The sequence below is a fragment of the Puntigrus tetrazona genome, chromosome 19, assembly GCF_018831695.1.
Source record: "Puntigrus tetrazona isolate hp1 chromosome 19, ASM1883169v1, whole genome shotgun sequence".
Taxonomy (NCBI): domain Eukaryota; kingdom Metazoa; phylum Chordata; class Actinopteri; order Cypriniformes; family Cyprinidae; genus Puntigrus; species Puntigrus tetrazona.
In genome coordinates this window covers 5,343,214-5,363,328 of record NC_056717.1, presented here as the reverse complement: position 1 = coordinate 5,363,328, position 20,115 = coordinate 5,343,214, and the positions used below count along the sequence as shown (strand labels likewise).

The 20,115-nt window shown below is 38.3% G+C and overlaps 2 protein-coding genes across 2 annotated transcripts in view; one reads left to right on the top strand and one right to left on the bottom strand.

Moving 5' to 3' along the window:
• Nucleotides 1-3,276, top strand: part of myo1g (myosin IG) — a 37,511-nt gene extending 34,235 nt beyond the window's left edge. The window contains exon 22 of the mRNA XM_043217942.1: nt 1,502-3,276. Within this exon, the coding sequence (XP_043073877.1) occupies nt 1,502-1,664 (163 nt within the window). The 3' untranslated portion in view covers nt 1,665-3,276. The remainder of the gene's footprint in view (nt 1-1,501) is intronic.
• A 6,792-nt stretch (nt 3,277-10,068) lies between these two features.
• On the bottom strand, nt 10,069-19,118 carry si:dkeyp-92c9.2 (uncharacterized protein LOC571482 homolog). The gene is made up of 2 exons (XM_043218387.1): nt 18,771-19,118; nt 10,069-16,859 (listed from the first exon to the last, which is right to left on the bottom strand). The coding sequence occupies exon 2, from the start codon at nt 16,745-16,747 to the stop codon at nt 15,794-15,796; it is 954 nt and encodes a 317-aa protein (XP_043074322.1). The 5' UTR covers nt 16,748-16,859; nt 18,771-19,118; the 3' UTR covers nt 10,069-15,793.
• Nucleotides 19,119-20,115: the final 997 nt, after the last annotated feature.

The window sequence follows — 20,115 nt, the reverse complement described above, 5'->3', positions numbered from 1 at the left end:
ACAAAAGTGAACTCAAACACACAGGACTTAAATACACAACGTAAATGACTAAATTAACAAGAAACAGCTGGAGACAATGATACAATTAACAGGAACGAAAGGTAGGGCACCGAGCACATGGCACGAGACAAAAACAACAACACAGGAACACATTACATTTTAAATATAGTGAAATAGAAAACATTTTAAATTGTAATATTTTTACAATAATATTTTTGCAGCCTTGTTGAACAGAAGAGACTTTCAAAAATTTTAAAAGCATTTAAAAAAACTTACTGACCTCAAACTTATTAGATAAAATCAGTAAAGTATTAGATATCAGTCCTGTTATTGTCTCTTCTACCTTTTAGATTAATAAAATGACTTTTTGAAATGCAGGAAATTGAACAACATTTTGAAGTACACCATTGCATGAAGGTTTTTAGAGGTCATCTACTTCTTGACATTGCGTACCATGGTTGTCCTCTGATCATGTCGAAAGGCTCTGAGGAAGCGAGAAGACTTGGTGTTTAGAGAACAGGGACAGTATCAGACAGCAGAGGTGTCCCTTCTCATCTATTCTGTCCTACATAGAACATTATTTTTGACTCCATCAGATGGAACTTTTTGAGCCCCACTTACATAATAGGCTGATTTACATGACATAAATACTTTGGTCCAGTTTTATTATAAAGCCAAATAAAATAACCAGCATGGCTAAGAACGAATTAAAATGTTACTTTTTTGTAGGATTTTTACAGACTAATGTTACAGTATAATGCCATCAAATATTCAAACAGTTTTCAACAAAATATTAAACAGCACAGCTAATTTCAGCATTCATAACAGAAGGAAAAGTTTCTTGAGCAACAAATCAACATATCAGAATTTAGATATTTTTGAAATTTTAGAAATGTTCTGAATTAACTGCATTAGACGAAAATTTCAAAAGGCAGTGTGTAAATATGATTGACGCAACATGAGGTCGTATTTATTTCTTATTGTGCAAAATTTTAGATGGGAATTTCAGGCTCCATATGCAAAGATCTTTAAAGACGCCTTTCAAAAACTAAATTGACCAAGCTTTTCCACATTTCAAAAATAAATTAAAACAGCAGACAGTTATTTCAAATTGCAGTAATATTTAAAACGGTTGCTGTTTTTTTACAGCTTTTGTTGACCTACATTTTGAACAGTGGTGTGCATAATGACGCTTAATCCTTGCTATGAGAAATAACAATACTACTGATTAGACGGAAGCCATTTATTAAGGCATCCGGAGTGATGAGTTGGTTTACTGTTTCACGTGAGTCAGTCTCTGCGCAGCTGTGTATCAGGACGTGTGTCTACATTGGATTTTCATCATGAACCACTACAAAATGGCAAAAAACACAATTGAACGCACAGCTTTGACTGCTTTTAATAGGCCGCAGGGAGCTGGGAGAGCTGTCACAAGCTATTTTTGGGAATGCGTTCAGCGTTGGCTAGAATCTGGAGTAATTATGTCATGTGTTTATTCCAGAGTGAAGAACGCTCGACTGTCGGTCAAAGTGTGCCCCACGGCGCTCCAGGTACACATGAGCGGAAAACCCAAGAGTGTCACCGTCGAGAGCAAGCCCGGCCAGACCGTCGCAGACTTCAAGAAGAGTCGAACAGGATTCACCTTACTGCTGCCCCATCAGTAAAGCCAATGCTCAGGGCACAAAACAGTCACAGATGGGACCATAGTTTCCAGAGATTTCTTTTCACACAGGGCTGGATAGGTCTTACACTCCGTAGTCTTAAACAGAAGTAACCAGTTATCGTTAGTGAGCTTTAAATGAAGATACGCGGCATAAATGATTATGCTGATCCGCTGTTGTTCTCCCGGCCCTCCTCTGTTTTTCATTTTGCACACAGCCGATGCGCTGTGTCATGTCTTTTGAACTGTGGGGGATCACGTAATGCTATTTTATTATTTATGAGAGAATGTTCTATTGATATGGCCTTTGCACTTTTCACAACACATATAGAGTCTATTTTTATGTTCTTTATGAGTGTACATTTTTGTGGAGATGTAACCAAGAGTATTTTCATGTGTTTGTGCAGGTATTTTTTTTTAAAAAGGATACTAATGTGTACTTTTAAATATGTACTAATATGTATGTAAAGTTGTACCACCCAAGTGAAAACTTTGTACCTTTTTTCTGAGAGTACAGGACTATTTAACCGAGATTTACAACACCTTGGGTTACACCTAACAATATTGATAATGCTCTTTAGTAATATAAAAACAGAGGAGCGATTTTAATTCTTATTAATATCTGTCAAAAGTGGTATTTAAAAACAGCAAAACTGTAATCAAATCATATGTGGGCAATATGATATTGTTTTATTAAATGCTACATGCAGTAATTGTGTGGTTGTTGTATATACTGTACGGTTTATGAAGACACAATTGTGTAAATGAGTTTTGGTATTAAAGTGGCCTCATAAACCAAATTGCTTAAAACATACTATCTGAAATTTCACAAGGTTTCTGTCAAAGATTTGTTTAAGGTTAGAGGATAGAAAATGAGATTAGGAGGGTATAATGCCTATAGAGAGCCTTTTAAACCGTGTGTGTGTGCTGATTTTTCTGGTTTAAGACAGGTATTACAATTTGAAGATGGTTTATGAGGACACCCATACTAAACATACTAAATGGTGTTTGTTGTTGTTGTTTTTTAATCTAAAAAAGCATAGTTTCCGGTAAGGAGTAGGTTTAGGTGTAGGGCAATAGCACATACAGTTTGTACAATATAAAAACCATTACGTCCTCATAAACCATAAATACCAACACGTGTGTGTGTGTGTGTGTGTGTGTGTGTGTGTGTGTGTGTGTGTGTGTGTGAAGATTCTCAGTAGTGACAGGTTGCCTTACTGTCACTCTGTTTTCTATTTCCTGCTTCCACTCGCCTGCTGTGAGCATCTTTCATCTATTCTGACACCCCTGTGTTTTCATTTTTTGTGTGTCTGTGATTTGACTATTTTTTGACGCTTCTTTGCACGCACCTGTCTGTCTGCTGACACTGAACTCTGTTTCTGTCTCAATGTGTCATGAGCATCATTGGTTATTGAATATCTAAGAATGTATTTTTTCACACCTTTACTCTGTTTGTCAGTTTACTTTTGGTCATTCGACATGAAACGTCAAGCAATGACATTCTGTTCCCCATCAAAAATGATTTCAGACGACAGTGTACGTGTATACTTAGTATACATGCAATTAGGACTTTATATTAGTGTAGGAGATTGTCTGAAATAATTGCACTTTAAATAAAATGATTGAATTAAAGGAAGAGTGTGCTGAATAACTGCTTATTTAAAAGGGCTATGAGCTGAGAAATCAAAATCAAGAAGTGTGAATAAGCACCGCCTCCGCAGAAGATCAACGCCAGCTTCTACATCGCTGCCTGTTTAGCCCCTCCCACACATTCTACATCGCTGCCTGTTTAGCCCCTCCCACACATTCCACGCCGCTGCCTGTTTAGCCCCTCCCACAGATTCGGGCATATAGTGTGAATAACTAAAGACGAATGCAGATAAGAAACCAAACGATAAAGATCTCTTTGAAGACAACAAGATGCTGTGCAGTACCAAGTTGTCTCTGCATTGGCTTCCTTCTAATCCCAGACCATGTCAGTGAGTCCTTTGTTCACTCCGTTTTACCGCTGATTTATTCACGAAACGAAATTTGATCCAGGATTTTCAGAAAGATTGAAACTAAAAAACGATGCCGTGTCAACTATATTGAATCAGTAATGTCGCAACACTGTGAGAGCAGCTGTTTTTATTACATGGTCACTACTGCTTTGTCTGTGAAACAAAATGTTTGATTTGAGTGTTTATGTATTTTTAACATAAATCATGGCAGCATCCATCTGTAAAGGATGTGGACGGTCAAACACACACAACTCTTAGCCAATATTTAATTCAGAGCCTACTGTCTGAAAACGGCAGAACATCGCCTATTACTTCTAAATTGTTTTTTGATGTAAAAAAAATCTTGATAGCGTAAGTGGACCTCAGAGAACATGTAAATAACCAGTTCAGTAGTTATTGGTTCATACCGCCAAACCAAGAAACAAAAGGTGCTCTAAAGAACCACCGTAGAGTGCGGAAAAGCTTTTCAGTTTTAAAAAGTAAAACCAGTGCCCATCAAGAAATATCAAAGTCTGAAAATAAAGTGAAGGGACTTGGAAGCTTTTTTAGGTCAGTAAGCTCTGCACCAAAGCCACTCTGTGACCAAGTTTGTTTTTCTCAATCTCATTAGTCATGTTTCTAGAGCAAATTGAGTCACAGGCAAAAATAACTATTCCCCCGGCAACAACACCCGCCTTCAACCCCACCACATGGCAACAAACTGAGTTCCTCCGATAGCTAATATAATTATGAATCAGGTTTGAAGCTGACCGGGTCGTCTGGCACGTGGGGCTTGTTTTTGAAGTTTGCCATCATGACCTAGTGCATGTATCCCATTCACCAAAGATAACACAAACAACAGAATGTCATGGAAAGAAGCCATAGCCAGAACTTACTGCTCCCATAAACCTGTCCGTCCTAAAAAGATTATCGGAGTATGTTTTACAAGAGGATACTATTTCAATCTTTCTACTTTAAAAAAATGTCATGTTTAATTCTTTAATTCTTAATGCTTTACTTGTTACTTTGTAAGTCTTCATGACATTTACTAGCGGTTCCTGAGTGAATCATTTACATTAAAGTGCGCATTTGTAAGTGCAATGGTTTTTTATTATAGTATTATGTGTTAATATGCATTCCTAATACATCTGGCTGTTCCACAAAAATAAAAATAGGAATTCATTTTCTGCCTTAAAAATACTATTTCACTCTAACTACGTAAAATCTTCACATTTATTTCACTTGCTCTTTGTAATTGTGAAATGTAGACGTTTGTATCTACACCTCCTTTTTTCTCTCTCGGGTAGGATTTCTAATCATCTCCATTTCATTTCATTTTCTCGTGTTACTCTGCAGATAGGATCGAGGCTCATCAGTGCAGATGAATTCTCTGATCACTCATTCCTGATCAAAACCTTCAACAATCGTCCTTTTTCCACGGCGACCCCTCCTCCAATCAGCCATTTGTCTCTGTGACAGCTCGTCCAATCATACGGCTCGCTGAATGACAGGGCTCCGTTCTAATTGATAAAAGAGCCCTTGTTCTCCTGGTGGACTGACATGGAGATTTACACCCAGCTGTGAGACTCAGAATCTGCTGTAATTCTTGATCCTTGTCCTTATTTTAAAGGGAAAATACTATCAAATGTAATGGTGTTGGTTTAGACAAGCCTTTATAACACCCTATAATTGTGATGGTGTAACTGTAATAGTTTGTTCACTTTAAATCATCATCCTGTGTTGTCTGTGTGTGGCAGACCTTATGCTGAAAAAATGAAAATGAGACATATGTTATTACAATAGTTTAGAATTGTTTATGAGATAGATTTACACGTATAATGTGTTGTATTTCTGAACAAAACGGGACGTGCAAACTGCTTATCTGGGAAGAAAAAAGATTTTTCTTTATTTCAATAGCTAACTTAACTTTCTTTGAAGTAACTGATAGATGCACTAAATGATTCACAATGAGATAAAGAATGTCTATTCAGAAAGCTAACCGTCTATTTTGGTTTCACGTTGGCATTGAAAATAATGTCTTCTTTTAGTCTTTGGTCTTAGAAGTCTTTGGGTTTAGAATGAATTTAAAAATACTTCAACGTTTCGTGAAACGAGTCGTCATTTTCTTTCATAACTTCAAGTGCTATAGCAAAACGCAAAACAAAACAAAACTCAAAGACGCGTTAACAGATGTCTAGCAGTAGAGTATTGTCTGTTTAGAGCCTCAAGGACTGTAAAAATCAGTAAGATTTATCTGTGGGTGGATCAAAAGAAAGACCAAGTGTCAAGGCATCTATAGCCCATCGCACAAAAGATGACACAGACACGGCACGACAGGGAGATTTGTGTCTGTGGAGGCGAAAGAACAACCATCTGCACCAAATCCTCATTCCCTGTTTCAGTTCCACCTCAGTCCTGTTCACATCAAGGCCATGTCTTCAACCTTTTTTATATTTGACCCTCTAAATCTAGCGCTTTATTTTAATTCTATTTGAAAAAAAAAAACACACATTTGCATTTTGAACTTGAATTTTTATATTAAGTAGAGCATAATGTCATAAAATTAGGGACACATTTTTAATGCGTGATGAGAATTTTTTAAATATTTTTTAAAAATGTGTGTGGTGATGGAAATGACAGGGTGTTGTGGAAATGACAACGAATTTACGTGAATGTAGAGAAACAGTAGAGATATTTATTAGACAAAAGTCTTAAAGGTTTACTCCGGACCAAAATGAAAATGCTGTGATGACTCACTTACCCCCATGTCGTTCCAAACCCGTAAAAGCTTTGTTTGTCTCTGGAACACAATTAAAAGATATTTTGGATGAAAACCAGGAGGCTTGTGACTGTCCCATTGAATGCCAAACGATTTCCACTGTCAAGGTCCAGAGAAGTATGAAAGATATCATCTGAAAGACAGAACTGTGTGTATTATGTGCATGCACCAGATGATCTACAAAACGGCGCTACGGTGACCTTATAGTGCTGAATTGTTATTTTTATTTTCATACAAAAAGTATTCTGGTAGCTTCATAATATTGTGGTTGAAGCACTGGTGAAAGATCAGCATTTCATACAAGACAAAATTTACCGTGAGTGTAATTTAGTTCAGTTATGTGCTTTTCAAGTGATAATAAACAGCCAGTATCTCTATAATAGTCTCATTAATAACCAACTCATTGGTATTGAGAATTAGACACTAAAGTGTTTCCAATATTCTTAATAACTCACCAGTATTTAAAGTGAGAAGGTTACAAAAAAGTTTGCAGTTTACGGTTACACTTAAAATTTTGACGTAAAACCCACTATTAAATGGTCTACAGTCTATAACGAGTAATACTTAATAAGTAACTGTAATTAAATTACAGAAAAAAATAAGAGTAAGCCTTTACTTTTGTCACGCGTGTGATAGGCAGGAGGACACACACAGAGTATGAATGAAAATAAAGAGATTTCATCTACTCAGATGAAGAAATAAACAATATAAATACAGGCAGGCAGGCAGGCAGATCAAGACGACATCACACGCAAATAAAGACGAGATCGGACAAACAGAACTGAAATCACAGGACTTAAACACACCGGGTGAATCACTAAATTAACTACACACAGCTGAAGACAATAAAGACAATTAACTAAAGTGGGTTAAACGGAACACATGGCACACGACAAAAAACAATAACACAAGTCCAGAGAACGTGACAACTTTACTATTTCAAGGGAAAAGTAATTTAATTACAGTAACTGATCCTTAGTAACTAGTTCCACCCAACGCTGGTCACAAGCCTTCTAGTTGTCTTCCAAAATATCTTAAATTGTGTCCCGAGGATGAACAAAGTAATCCTTCATATTCATCACACTCAAACTCAATTCACAAAGTCAATAAACATAACTACACAGCAGCGGAGTTTTAGTGTAGTGCTGAGTTTGACGTATAAAACTGAAGTGTCACAGATGAACGGTTACAGCTCATACTGTAAGTAACTGACATGACTGATGACAAGGCAAACAATATAAACAATGAATGATGCATCATATATTTCCATCATACTAGTGTTTTCTTTTTTACCCAGGTATCTCTCCCTGTGTACTTTATTCTGTTGTCTTGGGTGAAATTGTAAAAATAAATAAATTAAATAAAATATAATATAGATATAAAAAGTATTCTAGTATACTATAATATAAAGAATATTACGCAAATAAATCCATGCGAATCATACTTTGTAACCATAAATGTCATTTCCATCACACACTGTCTTCTCCACCGCAGGCGGCAGTGTCGTGGAAATGACCTTTCTGTCGTTTTTTGTGAAAAAATGAAAGATAGTTTAACTGATTAGCTTTGAAATGATACTTAGCATTTCATGTATTCTGAATACTCTTATTTAACTTGTTTTTAGCATTCTAAAACCACCCTTGAAGATACTGCATGTTTGGAAATGACGTTGAATAAATGTATTAACTGATCAAGCAATATTTACATAGATTTTTCTTCATTTGTTGTTCATATTTTTTTTTGTCCAACATGTGCTCTGATGTCACTGAACATTTCCATAGAAACTACCTAAACAATCTTTCACACAAACTTTTTAAAGGGACATTACGGTGTTGTGGAAATGACACCAAGACTGATCTGAACATCTCTGATTGGTCACTGCATTCAAAAACAGATTTGCGTGTGATTGGTTAAAATGTCAGTTTGTTTGAACATTCACCAGGTCGTTAGAATTGGTAGGCCTACAGCATTATTAATATTATAAAGAGATCCCTAAGTCGCAGGGGAGCGAAGTACGAGCTGTTTTTTACAAGCTTAAAAATGATTGAAGAAAAATTTACCGGGCTGTTTCACATTTTCTGGGTTGCTAGACCCAATTAGCACTTGACAAAAAACACTGAAAAAAAAAGACAGATTTTCATGGTCACTTTTAAAAATTATGCTGCTTTGCACTATTCACAGAAGGCGTTTTTGAAGGGTTGCCTTGTCCATTTATTATAAACAGTACTTATTAGGTTATAAAAAATCCAGTTGATGCAAACTCCGGCATGGACTGTTGGATTCTAAATATCTCTCTGGTTTTCAAAAAATCTCTTATTCTCAGAAGTGATGTAGCAATTGTTAACATATAAATACTACAATGATTTTAGTTTTATTTTTACACTAGCTTCTTCTGGTCTGGTCTCTTTATGAAAATAAAGCGGTTGGATACGTGGCTTTGGCTGTTTTGTGACAGCCATAAATATAGCACTGTTTTCAGGATGTAACCTTGACTTTGAAGTGTGAATTATTTTATTTGCTTTTATCTCTAAAAAAGGAGAAAATGAAGCACACAACCCTTTTTTCTAATACTCAAAATGCTACACTGAAGTAGAAGAAGATGTATAATTTGAGGATTTCTTTTTCTTTTTTTTGTGTATCACAGTTTAATATTCGGAAGCAGGGGTTTGTTCAAATGCTCAGCAGCAAAGACTACAGAATACCTAAGACGTGTCACTCCTATAGTTTTGAATGGGGAAAATGGAACGCTTAAAATGGCCGATCAATCTCAAGAAGCCCCGCCTTCTAAATTAAATAGCCAATCGCTGATCTGTGAAGTCAGCGCATCACTGCATCAGCAGTTAGAAGTTAAGGTTGTTATAGAACTGTCTGATTTCGCCTAACAACGGTACATCAGCAAAAAAAAAAAAAAAAAAAAAAAAAACAATTGTCGCACAGTTGTTCCCAGATTTCATTGGTGATTTCAAATATGGAATTTAATCGTAAACTTAGTTTGGGAGAATTTTATGTTTTTGATCGCACACCGGGCGAAAAGCGCGTCTTTACGTTGTTTTGAATCGTTTTGAACGCACACAAGATCAAAGAAAATAATTGTTTGAATTTTAAAAACGTGGCGCGATGATTTGGACGTGGACGTGATTTGGTTCAGAGCAACTCTCTGGGAAGCTGGGCCTGCTGTGCTCCTGTGAACGGAGGGGGTTTCACTCTCAGACGAGATTTACGGCAGCACAGGCTCACTGCACAGACGGCTGGGCTGGGCTCTGTATATCACATGGAGCAGGAGCACAATAGTGCTGTGTATCTCGCACATGCTGAAGAGAGTGGAGTTAAAGACAATAAACAAACCCAACAGGTGCACAGAATTGTCACTGTGTAGAATATACCAGCCTGTTTGTGAACACTAATAAACAAGAGACAAGCCCATGTTCAAGCAAACACTATCAACATTATCATCAACCTCAAAACTTCATTACATTTTGGATCTAGTTATCTTTAATGTATTTACATTAAGTTTTAAAATACCTAAAACGGCTTAATTCTCTTTATGCAAAATGCATTTCCTTTTGATTATTTTTATGCTTCATTTTTTTATTTCGTCAAAGAGTTGGCTTCACGATTTACTCAGTAACAAAGCACAGACATATCGTTCAAACACTTTATTAAATAATCATAATCAAACTAAAAAAAAAAAAAGGAAATTCCACCATCAAAAGTCACATTTATTTTTTAAATTTAAATGTTTCAAGTTTTCCAAACAACAACAGCATCACTCTGTGAGCTACAATATATGCACGTGTATTATTTACTTCCGGAGGGAAAAGCTCAACACTCCCTGAACCGTGTTGTGCCGACAAGAGCAAGGGAGGTTTCAGAAGCTACACCAAGGCTGAGGGTGGTTTAAGAAGGAGAGATCAGGAGCTACACGACCACAGTCCAGAGAGGTTTTGTGCCCAATTAATGAGCTCAGTCCAAAATAATCCGGATTGACTTGACTCTCTGAAGGCCTATGTGGCACAGCATATCGTTCATCTGTTTAAAGACGCCAAACAAAGCTGATAGATAGCAGAAAAGAACATTTGTGCTGAATTAGTTTTCTTTCTTTCTCGAATTCAGTTTATTTGAACTTAGGTTGAACTAAATGCCAAACAATGGTGAGGTGTTTGGGAAATCCAGTTCGAAAATATTCGCCATTTCACCGATGCAGAAACCACACACAGCAGCTTTAAAGGGTGCATGATAATATTAACACTACGAAACCGTGATTTTCTTCAACTCCAGAGCAAAAGGTACCCAGTGTATTTGCCAAAGTGCACAGAAGAAGCTGTCACTGAAACAACATCAAAAACCACAAGTCTGAAATTAAGAATCTAATACTGCTGACATAAGATTTCCCAAAGCTGGGCTGAGCCGGTGGGATCTTTTCCAGTACAAATAATAATCGTAATTACAATAAAAAAACACAAAACAAAACATTCTGGAATTTCCTTTTAACCTTAAACAGAAATACAAACTGGGAAAAAAAACGACAGCACGATTTAAAAAAGTGTCAAGTTGACATGTACACCACCACAGTAGCAATTCCTGAATGATATACATGCATTTTTTTTTTCTTTTCAGTCATTTCACACTGATACAAGCAACGTATTTACACCACACTGGATGCGTTTCTGAATCCAGTCTCTACACGTCGTTCCTTTTTGTATTCTACGTACATTTAGCAGCATTGAAAACATTGATAAATCTTAGCAGCCGTAACTCATAGAGTAACGGCAACTTGCGATGTACGATGGAGTCTACTTAACATCCAGATCCTGAGCGTCCATCTACATGTTGTAGTGTCTTAATTTAGTCTTGAAAATCACATGCCGGTCACATGTCTGTTTAAGGACAGTTTTTAAGGAAAGTTTTCTTCCTTGGAAAATCCATAGGGGTTTCGAGGTCTCTGTGTGCTTGTTTCGTCACATTAAAAATCTCCACGTACAGCAGTCGGTGAAGCGACAAAGAGGTGTTCGCGTGCGAGCGCATCCTTCAGAGGTGTTTGCACGAGGTTTCAGGCCCAACTGATTGACTGGCAACAAAAGCAACGATCAAAACGGTATCATCGATGGGAGTGGAAAATGGCTCATGAGTTATGATTATTCTAGCCTGAGTTTATCAAAGTCTTTGTAATCAATCCTGGCTTTCATTGGGTTGCTGTCTTCAGGTGCGTATCTTCTTTACCAAAGCGATATCGGTGACATTTAGGGAGTTTATATCCATATCAAGGCACAAACGTTTCACATCTGAAATATACATCACCATTTTGTTTAGAGCAAGTGTGGAAACCAGAATACTTGCTGCCTTCAAAACATATTTATGAGATGAGCTACGACGTTTTGAATATAAACCCTAGCGAGTTCCACGCTTGCTTTACGTTGTGGGCAAGTGAGAAACAAGAAAATTGGCCAATGAGTCAACTTCGCTTGAACGACTCATACAAACTCATAAATAGGAATTCTCATTCGTCTCGAAGGCAGCAAACATTCCCGAGAAGCCCCAGAGCTCCGGCGCACATGGATGAGATACAATGGAGAAGCGGTTCTAGTTCACGTCGCACAAGCCCATTGCCGAGGCCGCGCACGCTAGCTGCAACAACGGCGCTCTGTCAGCGCTCTCTGTACACAATAAGGGCAAACTAAATCACTTTAACCGAGGCGAGGAAAACAAGTGATGTGTTTGTGAAAGGCGAGAGGGATGGGGGAATCACATCGGATCAGGAGGGATATTTACACCCCATAGTATGCCAATCGCTTGTCTGTGACCACGAGTTCCTGTAAATAACATCCTCCCCTGAGGCTGAAATGGAAACGACTGGAGGCTGAAACGGCACACCGACTCTCTTTGTAGGTACTTCCTTTACACAACGGCCTTCCCTGCTGTTCGGAGTACAAATCAGACCGTGCTTGGGTCAGAAATTAAACCCGTTACGAACCGAGAACAACACAGGATTAGCGTGTTCGTTGTGATCACATTTCAAATCGCGCTCTCTTTCTGTACTATCCCACCACTCAAATATGCTAAATTGCAATTTTATTGTTTGTACTGGCATATCTTGTTGAAAAGGGAAGTAGGACCGATCAAAGGGCTTGTTGTTATTGTTTTTTTAAATGGTGATGGCATTTGGCTAAATTATAACTTTCTATTGCTATAGCGTGGGACTTTCTGATTGCAGCGAGCATATTTATTTCCATCGATATTTATTTTTGCTTTCTTAGAAGGTTTTCTGTGAAGTTGTGTATCTGATAAAAAGATAGTTTGTCAGTTTATTGGGAACATTAGCAAAAATATGCTTCAAAGCCAAAAAACATGAACAAAAATACTTTTAAAATGGGATTTCATGGCGTCTATACCCTTGTGAAAAGATGTACACTTTACCATACTTCATTTAACTGTATAGTTGTAAATAATATAAATGTAAATGTGCTTCATAAATGCTTCTCAGTACATTTACACCAACAATAATACAAATTATACCTAGTTATAAAAATTGCATTTAATATACTTGTAATTTACACATTTGTAATGATGAAGTTGCAATTTAGTATTAATATTACATAAAAGACTACAGTTGAATTGATAATCAAGTACTTTTTATGTGTTTTAGTATCCTGGTTAAACATCAAAAAAAGTGTACTACAAAAACAACAAAATTTTACTTCACAGTCAAACTAATTTGACATTATTACACTTTTAAACAAGTACTTGAGTGTATTAGGAAACAGTCATGAAGTGCTGTCTTTTTAAGTACACATAAGTGGCATTTTTATGCACATTCAATGCAATTAAACACACTTCTTTTTCACAAGGGCACATGCACATGAAATCTTGTTTTTCCCTTTATAAAAAACGATTAGGCAAGTACTTGTTTAAAGCTCACAGTTCACTGTTCTCCGGTCTTTGTTACATAACATCTGCCTAGCGCACATTCAAAACACAAGATGTGCCTTTTCTGCTAGTTTCAGCAAGAGAAATCTCTTCTGATCTGAATGGCATTTTGTTATTGTGGCATTTTCAGCTCGCTCTACCAAATTGCTGGCAAGGATCAAAAGCGGATTATGGCTTCAGCATGTTCAGAAGGTGCGTGCATATGCACGTGCGCGTCGGTGCGTTCGCGATTACTAGCCTGAGAATGTATGTGTAGTGGTTGCAGATTGTTCAAGCGAGCATGTGTGCTCGTATACGAGAGCGTGTGTGGGCTGAAGTATGCGTTCAGTAGTCGCCTTTTGCGGGGGAGCTGGAGTATGGCGCCCATGGCCCTGCCTTAAAACGCCACAATAAGATTAACGAGTGCTTGCCGTGCCACATGCTGCTGTCCCTGCTCTTCTGTCTGAGCGCTGACACCTGAAACCCTGACCCACAGAAGAGGGCATCTGCTGTATCTGCATGTGCATCCGTGACTGTCAGTATGCGTGTTTTATCCATTACTCGCTTTATCGTTTTTGCAAGAGGCAGGGAGGATTTATACACTTTTGTGAGCAATGTGAGCTGATGAATAGGGCACAATAAAAGGTGTGTGTTTTAGGAAAGGAACATTTTGATTGAGCTTAGTGGACATTAATGTGACATTTGTGAATAATATGTGATCTGAGAGCATTGAGAGAATCGGGCCTCTTTGTTCATTTCCTAAGCATTCTATAGGGAAAGGATGCATTCTTATTAGACTAAAATTTAACATATATTTTCAATGACATTCTAATGCTATACAGACAACAAGATATGCAGGACAAAACACATACAAGTGTATACTTGTATCAGCAATTCAACCTATAGAGATTGATAGCTAGCAGAAGCATTGAGAACTGTGTGTGTGTGTGTGTGTGTGTGTGTGTGTGTGTGTGTGTGTGAGACACTAATCTGTTAATCTTGTTAATGCCATTGCAGCTGGTGACCCAACGTCCAGCACATGAAATAAAGGAAGGACAACACGATAACCAACAGCTGTTGATGCTCACTGTTTGCTGGCCATCACACACACACACACTCCCGCTAAAATGCTCTTCGTTCGGTGGTTTCTGTTGCAGTTTCTCTCAGACAAGATGTCGAAAAGGCAGAGGAACTGAAATGTTTAGTAAAGGAATCGTAACTGCTTTTGAAAAACAGTGGGTTGGCAACAGGGTAACTACTAAACTTGTTGCAGATGGACAACTTCTCCCTTCCTTTTAATGTTCATCTCTAAATTATGACTACATTTCATCTTTAAGATGGGGGGGTTGAATGAGAAAGAAAGAAGTTGGGAATGCCCGCTTGGAAAAAATGAAAAATACAGCTTCTAGCTACAGAGGGGTTTTGTAGTGACGCTATTGAAGAATCAAGGGTTCATCCAAGGGTTCAACAAAGAACCTTTGAATAAACAGGTTAAAAAAAAACTTAGTATGAAGAACATTTTTAAAATCCGAAGAACCTTAATTAGCCTCAATAGACTTTTAAAAAGGTTCCAGCGAAAGGTTCAAATCTATTTCTTGAGGGGTTTATTTAGTTTAGGCCTAATTTATCTCCAACCTGAAACACACCTCAAGGTCTTCAGACTAACTAAAAAAAAAATGTTCATGCAAGTATCCTGGAGGTAAACTCTGCCCTCCAGCAGCAGGACTGAATACATAGAAGCATTTTTGGTTGCTCAAAGAACCTTTCAGTATTCTTTACAGAAACATTTTTCTATAGAACTTTTTAAAAACCCAATAAACCTTATTTTAGAATAAAGAACCTTTTGGGGAATGGAAAGATTCCATAGATGTTAAAGGTTCTTCAAGGAACTATTAACGCCAATAAAGATGTTATTTTTATGCTGATTCTGTATTTGGAAGCTCGGTATACTAGATGCCGATTAGCATGATTCTTAACTAACATAACCAAAGATGCCGATTAGCATGATTCTTAACTAACATAACCACCAAAAAGATGGCTCAACAGTTAGACCAGCAGCAAACCAACACACACCTGGATATTCTCACAGGTCTCTTAAAAATAAAGGTGCTTCACGATGCCAGAGAAGAACCTTTTTTGTCTAAAAGGTTCCATAAAAAACCTTTAAACTGTTTCACAAAAGGCTCTTTGTGGCAAAAGAAGGTTCTTCAGATTATAAAAAGGTGGTTCTTTAAAGAACCTTTGAGTGAATGGTACCAAAAATGGCTCCTCGCTGTGAAGAACCTTTTAAGCACCTTTGCTTTTAGGTCTTTTCAGCAGGAATCTTTCTTGTCTCTCTTGAAGAATGGCCAGTGGAAACGAGACTCATAATGTTAAGTGACAAGGCATACGGAGGGCCAGAATGATGGAATGAATATGTGAGATGTTGACGGTGTCCCATGAGCAGAGACAATCCGCCTGGTCCTCGTTTCACCGATCCACAACTCTAGCGTAGTCCTGCAAAGCACAGCCTCCTTCGCTCTTCAGATCGGCGAAGACCTGCGTGAAGAAATGCGGGTCTGCATTGATGCGCAGCATCTTGGCACTGGTGATGTCGATAATGGCCAGACAGCGATCCCAGAATGCCTCTTTAGCCGCCTCCACCAGGAAGGGCTTGAGCGGGTACGAGATCTCGTTGCCCATGTAGGAGTACGACAGGTACAGGCAGGTCAGGAGAATCGCCTGGAGCTCGTGCTCCGAAGACACCACGTCGCCGTCCACCACGTCGCGGCACAGCATGTACACGAACACCACGTTGGCTGGAGTCACGAAGGCCTGGTCCTGCCAGCCCTGGAGCAAGAGTGAGCGGTCCACAGCGCGGAGCCACAAGACCGGATCGACCGGGGAAAGGTGCTTGAGCCGATAGCAGCGGCCACACAGAAAGTCTCCCAGGCAGCGGAGCAGCTCGCTGGTCGAGGCCTGGACGATCACGCGCTTGGGCGAGGAGGTGCATGTAGGTGCGATCTTCTTCACCGACGAAATCTGCTGCGGTTTGCTGTATCCCAGCCCTACGCCCAGGCCCAGGCCCGCTGGACCATCGTAGCTGGTGAGGTTGGCGCAGGAGAGCGACTTCTTCACATTTTCATGGTTGAGGTGCAACACCGGATCCTTCTGGTAGATGTTATTGTTGTTGAGGGGAGCCCCGACGGCTCCTTGACCTCCAGGATAGGCTTTTTTGGACTCGCCCCGCTTCTTGGTGGAGGCCACCAGGCGCTTCCAGGTCAGAGCGGGGAGGAAGATGGAGTGGCCGCGTTTGAGGCTGCGGTCCTTTTGGGTGTTCAGCGAGCGGCTGCTCAGGCTCGGGTAATGGCTTAGAGAACCAGGCCGGTCGTCGTAATAACCGGGTTTCCGGGGGCCCGGGGAGAGGGACAGTACGGTACCCATGAGTCCAACGAGGTGCTGAGGGCTGATGTGGCTCAGAAATAAAGTGCTTGTGCCTCACTGTTCGAAATCTGGAAGGTCAACACCAAGGCTGACGAGGGGCATGGATGAGATCCTGAGAAGATTATATGTAGAGCATTATAATAAACAAATGATGACTTTAAATGATAGTTAATAAATATAAATTCACAGAAATAAAGAGACGTGCAATTACAATTAGATTCATTATTCAGACACTAGATTTTGTAATATTTTTTAACTAATGAGTGCACTTTAGTTCATTTATCGTAAGTGACGATGGCAAAAGAAAGTAAACTGTTACATTATACCCCAAAATTCTGCATGCATTTTACCAAAAATTAATAGTTTAACCTAATCATGTTTTGCTTAAGTGTTTTTTTTTCCTCTTTAATTCTTAATGTTACCTTCTACACCATAGACTAAACTAAATTAATGCATAGTAATTGTTCGACCAAGATTGGTATTATCTAATTGCGTACTTAAATCTAACAGCTTTTATCAAGATGAATATGTTAATTTCTAAACTATAGCAAACTGTGATAATGTGAGAAATGTTGGTTCGACTATATATTGCTATTGTTTTATAGAATTATACATTACTCTTTCTAAAAGTTTATTTATTTATGTGGAACTATTTTGTTTGCTGGAAAAATACATGAACCTGCTCACTTTTTTCCTTTTGTCAAAAATGTAAGTAACGTAAATGTAAATGCCTCATGTTGTTTCAAACCTTTCTTTTTATCTGTGGAACACTGACCAAAAATACGTACAGGCGCATAAGATATATGCAAAGAAATACCGAAAGTTCGCAAAACGCGACCCATACGACGTTGTATTCTGAGTCTTCTAGTCATGCGGTAGTTTTATGTGACAAAGGATTTGAATTCATGTTTAAATTCAAACATTTCGAATCTTGAGAAATGTCATTCTTGATACTTGACCCTGCTCTTCAGTGTGTTTACAGCCGTGAATGAATCACTCTTGTTCATTCAATGAATCAATGTCTGAAGGATTTGTTCACAGATCCAACTGATCTGGCTTCGACTCACTGAATTATATGGTTTGGAACAACATGAGAGCGAAAAACCAAGTACTACGAACCGTTCATCTTCTCACTGAAATTAATGTGTAAATTGTTCTGAAATTAAATTGCAGTAAATTGTGAACCTGGACCACAAAACCAGAAGCACGGGTTTAGATTCATTGTATTTTTATATCTTTTAAGTATCGACCTTTTATACCAAAAAATCATTAGGATATTAAATAAAGATCATGTTCCAAGAAGATGTTTTGTAAAATAAAGGTGATTTTCTCAATATTTTTTTGATATTTTTCGTACCCTTAGATTCCAGATTAGATACAAATATTGTCTTATCATAACAACACATACATTAATGGAAAGCATATTCCAATGATGCATAAATCTCAATAAAAAATTACCTTTGGTTTTGAGGTCCAAGGTCACATTTATGAAAACAGAAGCATTTTTACAAGTGTTCTCAGACTTTCTGCATAGATTAATGCCCTTTTTTGGGATATGGTATTATTTTACTCAGATTACCAACTAATGAGTCTCTTGAGAGAACAAGACCAAATCTGACCCATTTAACTTAGACTAGAGGAGATCATCAGAACCACTAGAAAACACTAGAAAAACCTACAGCGCTTCTTATTTTACTTTTTTTGCTCCACACATATAATTATTTCACATTATATATTTCAATAATATTTTTTTTAGATATTAAAATAATAAATAATGTTGCTCAGCTAAATATCGTCCTATCCTAACAAACCATACATCAGTTTAAAGCATGATTCAGATGATGTATTAAAAACAACCCTGACCCTTATGACTGATTTTGTGGTCCAGGGCAACAAAAGCCGGCTTTATTGCAGCGACAACTTTACCAACTGCAAAAATCGGTTTCGAGCGTGCAGGCACGTTAAACGAGATACCGTTCGGACTGATAGTTTTCGTTGGCCACGAGGGCAGTGTCTCGCTCACCTGCTCGACCCGCGCATCACACGCAGACGCGCTCACCGTGAAACAAGCGCTCACAAACACAGTCCTCGATGCCGCTCCTCTTCAAACGCGTCCATTATCCATCAAGCGTCCTCATCTGAACGCGAGCGAGCTCGGACGGCGAGTCAAACTTTCAAGGCGGCGCGCTTCCATGCCTCATGGTCCGTTTTAAGCGCTTTGAACAAACCGATGAAGTCCGAGCGCGTGCGGAGGGTGCGCGGAGACGCGCTTGAACGCGTCCGGTGAACTGACTGACAGCAAGAGGAGTTTGTGCTCGGCTCCTGCGTGCTGCACATCACCCCTGTGTTCAGACCAGGCTCCTCCTCGAGACATGTGACGTTCCGCTAATATCAGCCTGTTTATTGCGCGCAGCGGCTCTGTGCGCACACTTCAGCACGAGCGTGAGGAAGAAAACCGGCATATTCAAATGATTTATTAAAGATAACGTGACACTGGAGCCTGGAGGGATGATGAACATTTTGCCTTGCACCACAGATATATATATATATATATATATATATATATATATATATATATATATATATATATATATATATATATATATATATATATATATTTTTTTTTTTTTGTTTTTTTTTTAAAACAGTTATTTTGAATATTGTATTCGATCAAGTTTCAGTGAGCACTTTATAGCGCAACGTGGAGTTCCTTTGATCACACTAGCACAGTTATTGATGGTAAAACTGATTTGGAGGCAACTCGTATATACACACGTATATTTAGCAAAGCTGTAATTGTGAGATGATTTTAGACGCTTAATTTCACGCTAAATGTCACCTCCCGCTGTTGATGAAAGGAGCTAGCGTGCTAACTCTGCATTTTGAACAACAGGCTACAAGCTTAGCCTAAAGTGTTCTTCGTTTAACTGAATGTGCTCTTCTACTGTATTTAAAAGCTAAAAGTAATTGCTAATGATCAGTGTTGGAAGCAACTAGCTACATTTAACGGATTTGCGTAATTGCGAAATAAATTGTAAAATTAAAAACTGTAAATAAGCAAGTCAATTAAATTGTGGTTACTAATGAAGAAGTTAACAGTGACATGGGGGTTATATTTGAATATTTTCACACACACATAAATAGATTTGATTGGTTTCTTTCCCAAATTGCACGAGACGCCAATATTTCAGGAGTACACAGAAAATGACTTTTAAGAACTGTTTTATTTCCGATTTGGGTTTCTGTTTATATGATGAATTAGCTCAGAAAGGTCTGCTGTTTTCTGCGGTGCTGTACTGAGCTTACAGTGGTTCGCTGCTCTCTAGTGGTCGAATGCCAGAAAGTCTCATCATCTATAGCACTGGTCT

What these genes read in the sequence shown, in the direction of transcription:
- si:dkeyp-92c9.2 (XM_043218387.1), bottom strand. Translation starts at nt 16,747, where the DNA reads ATGGGTACCGTACTGTCCCTCTCCCCGGGCCCCCGGAAACCCGGTTAT.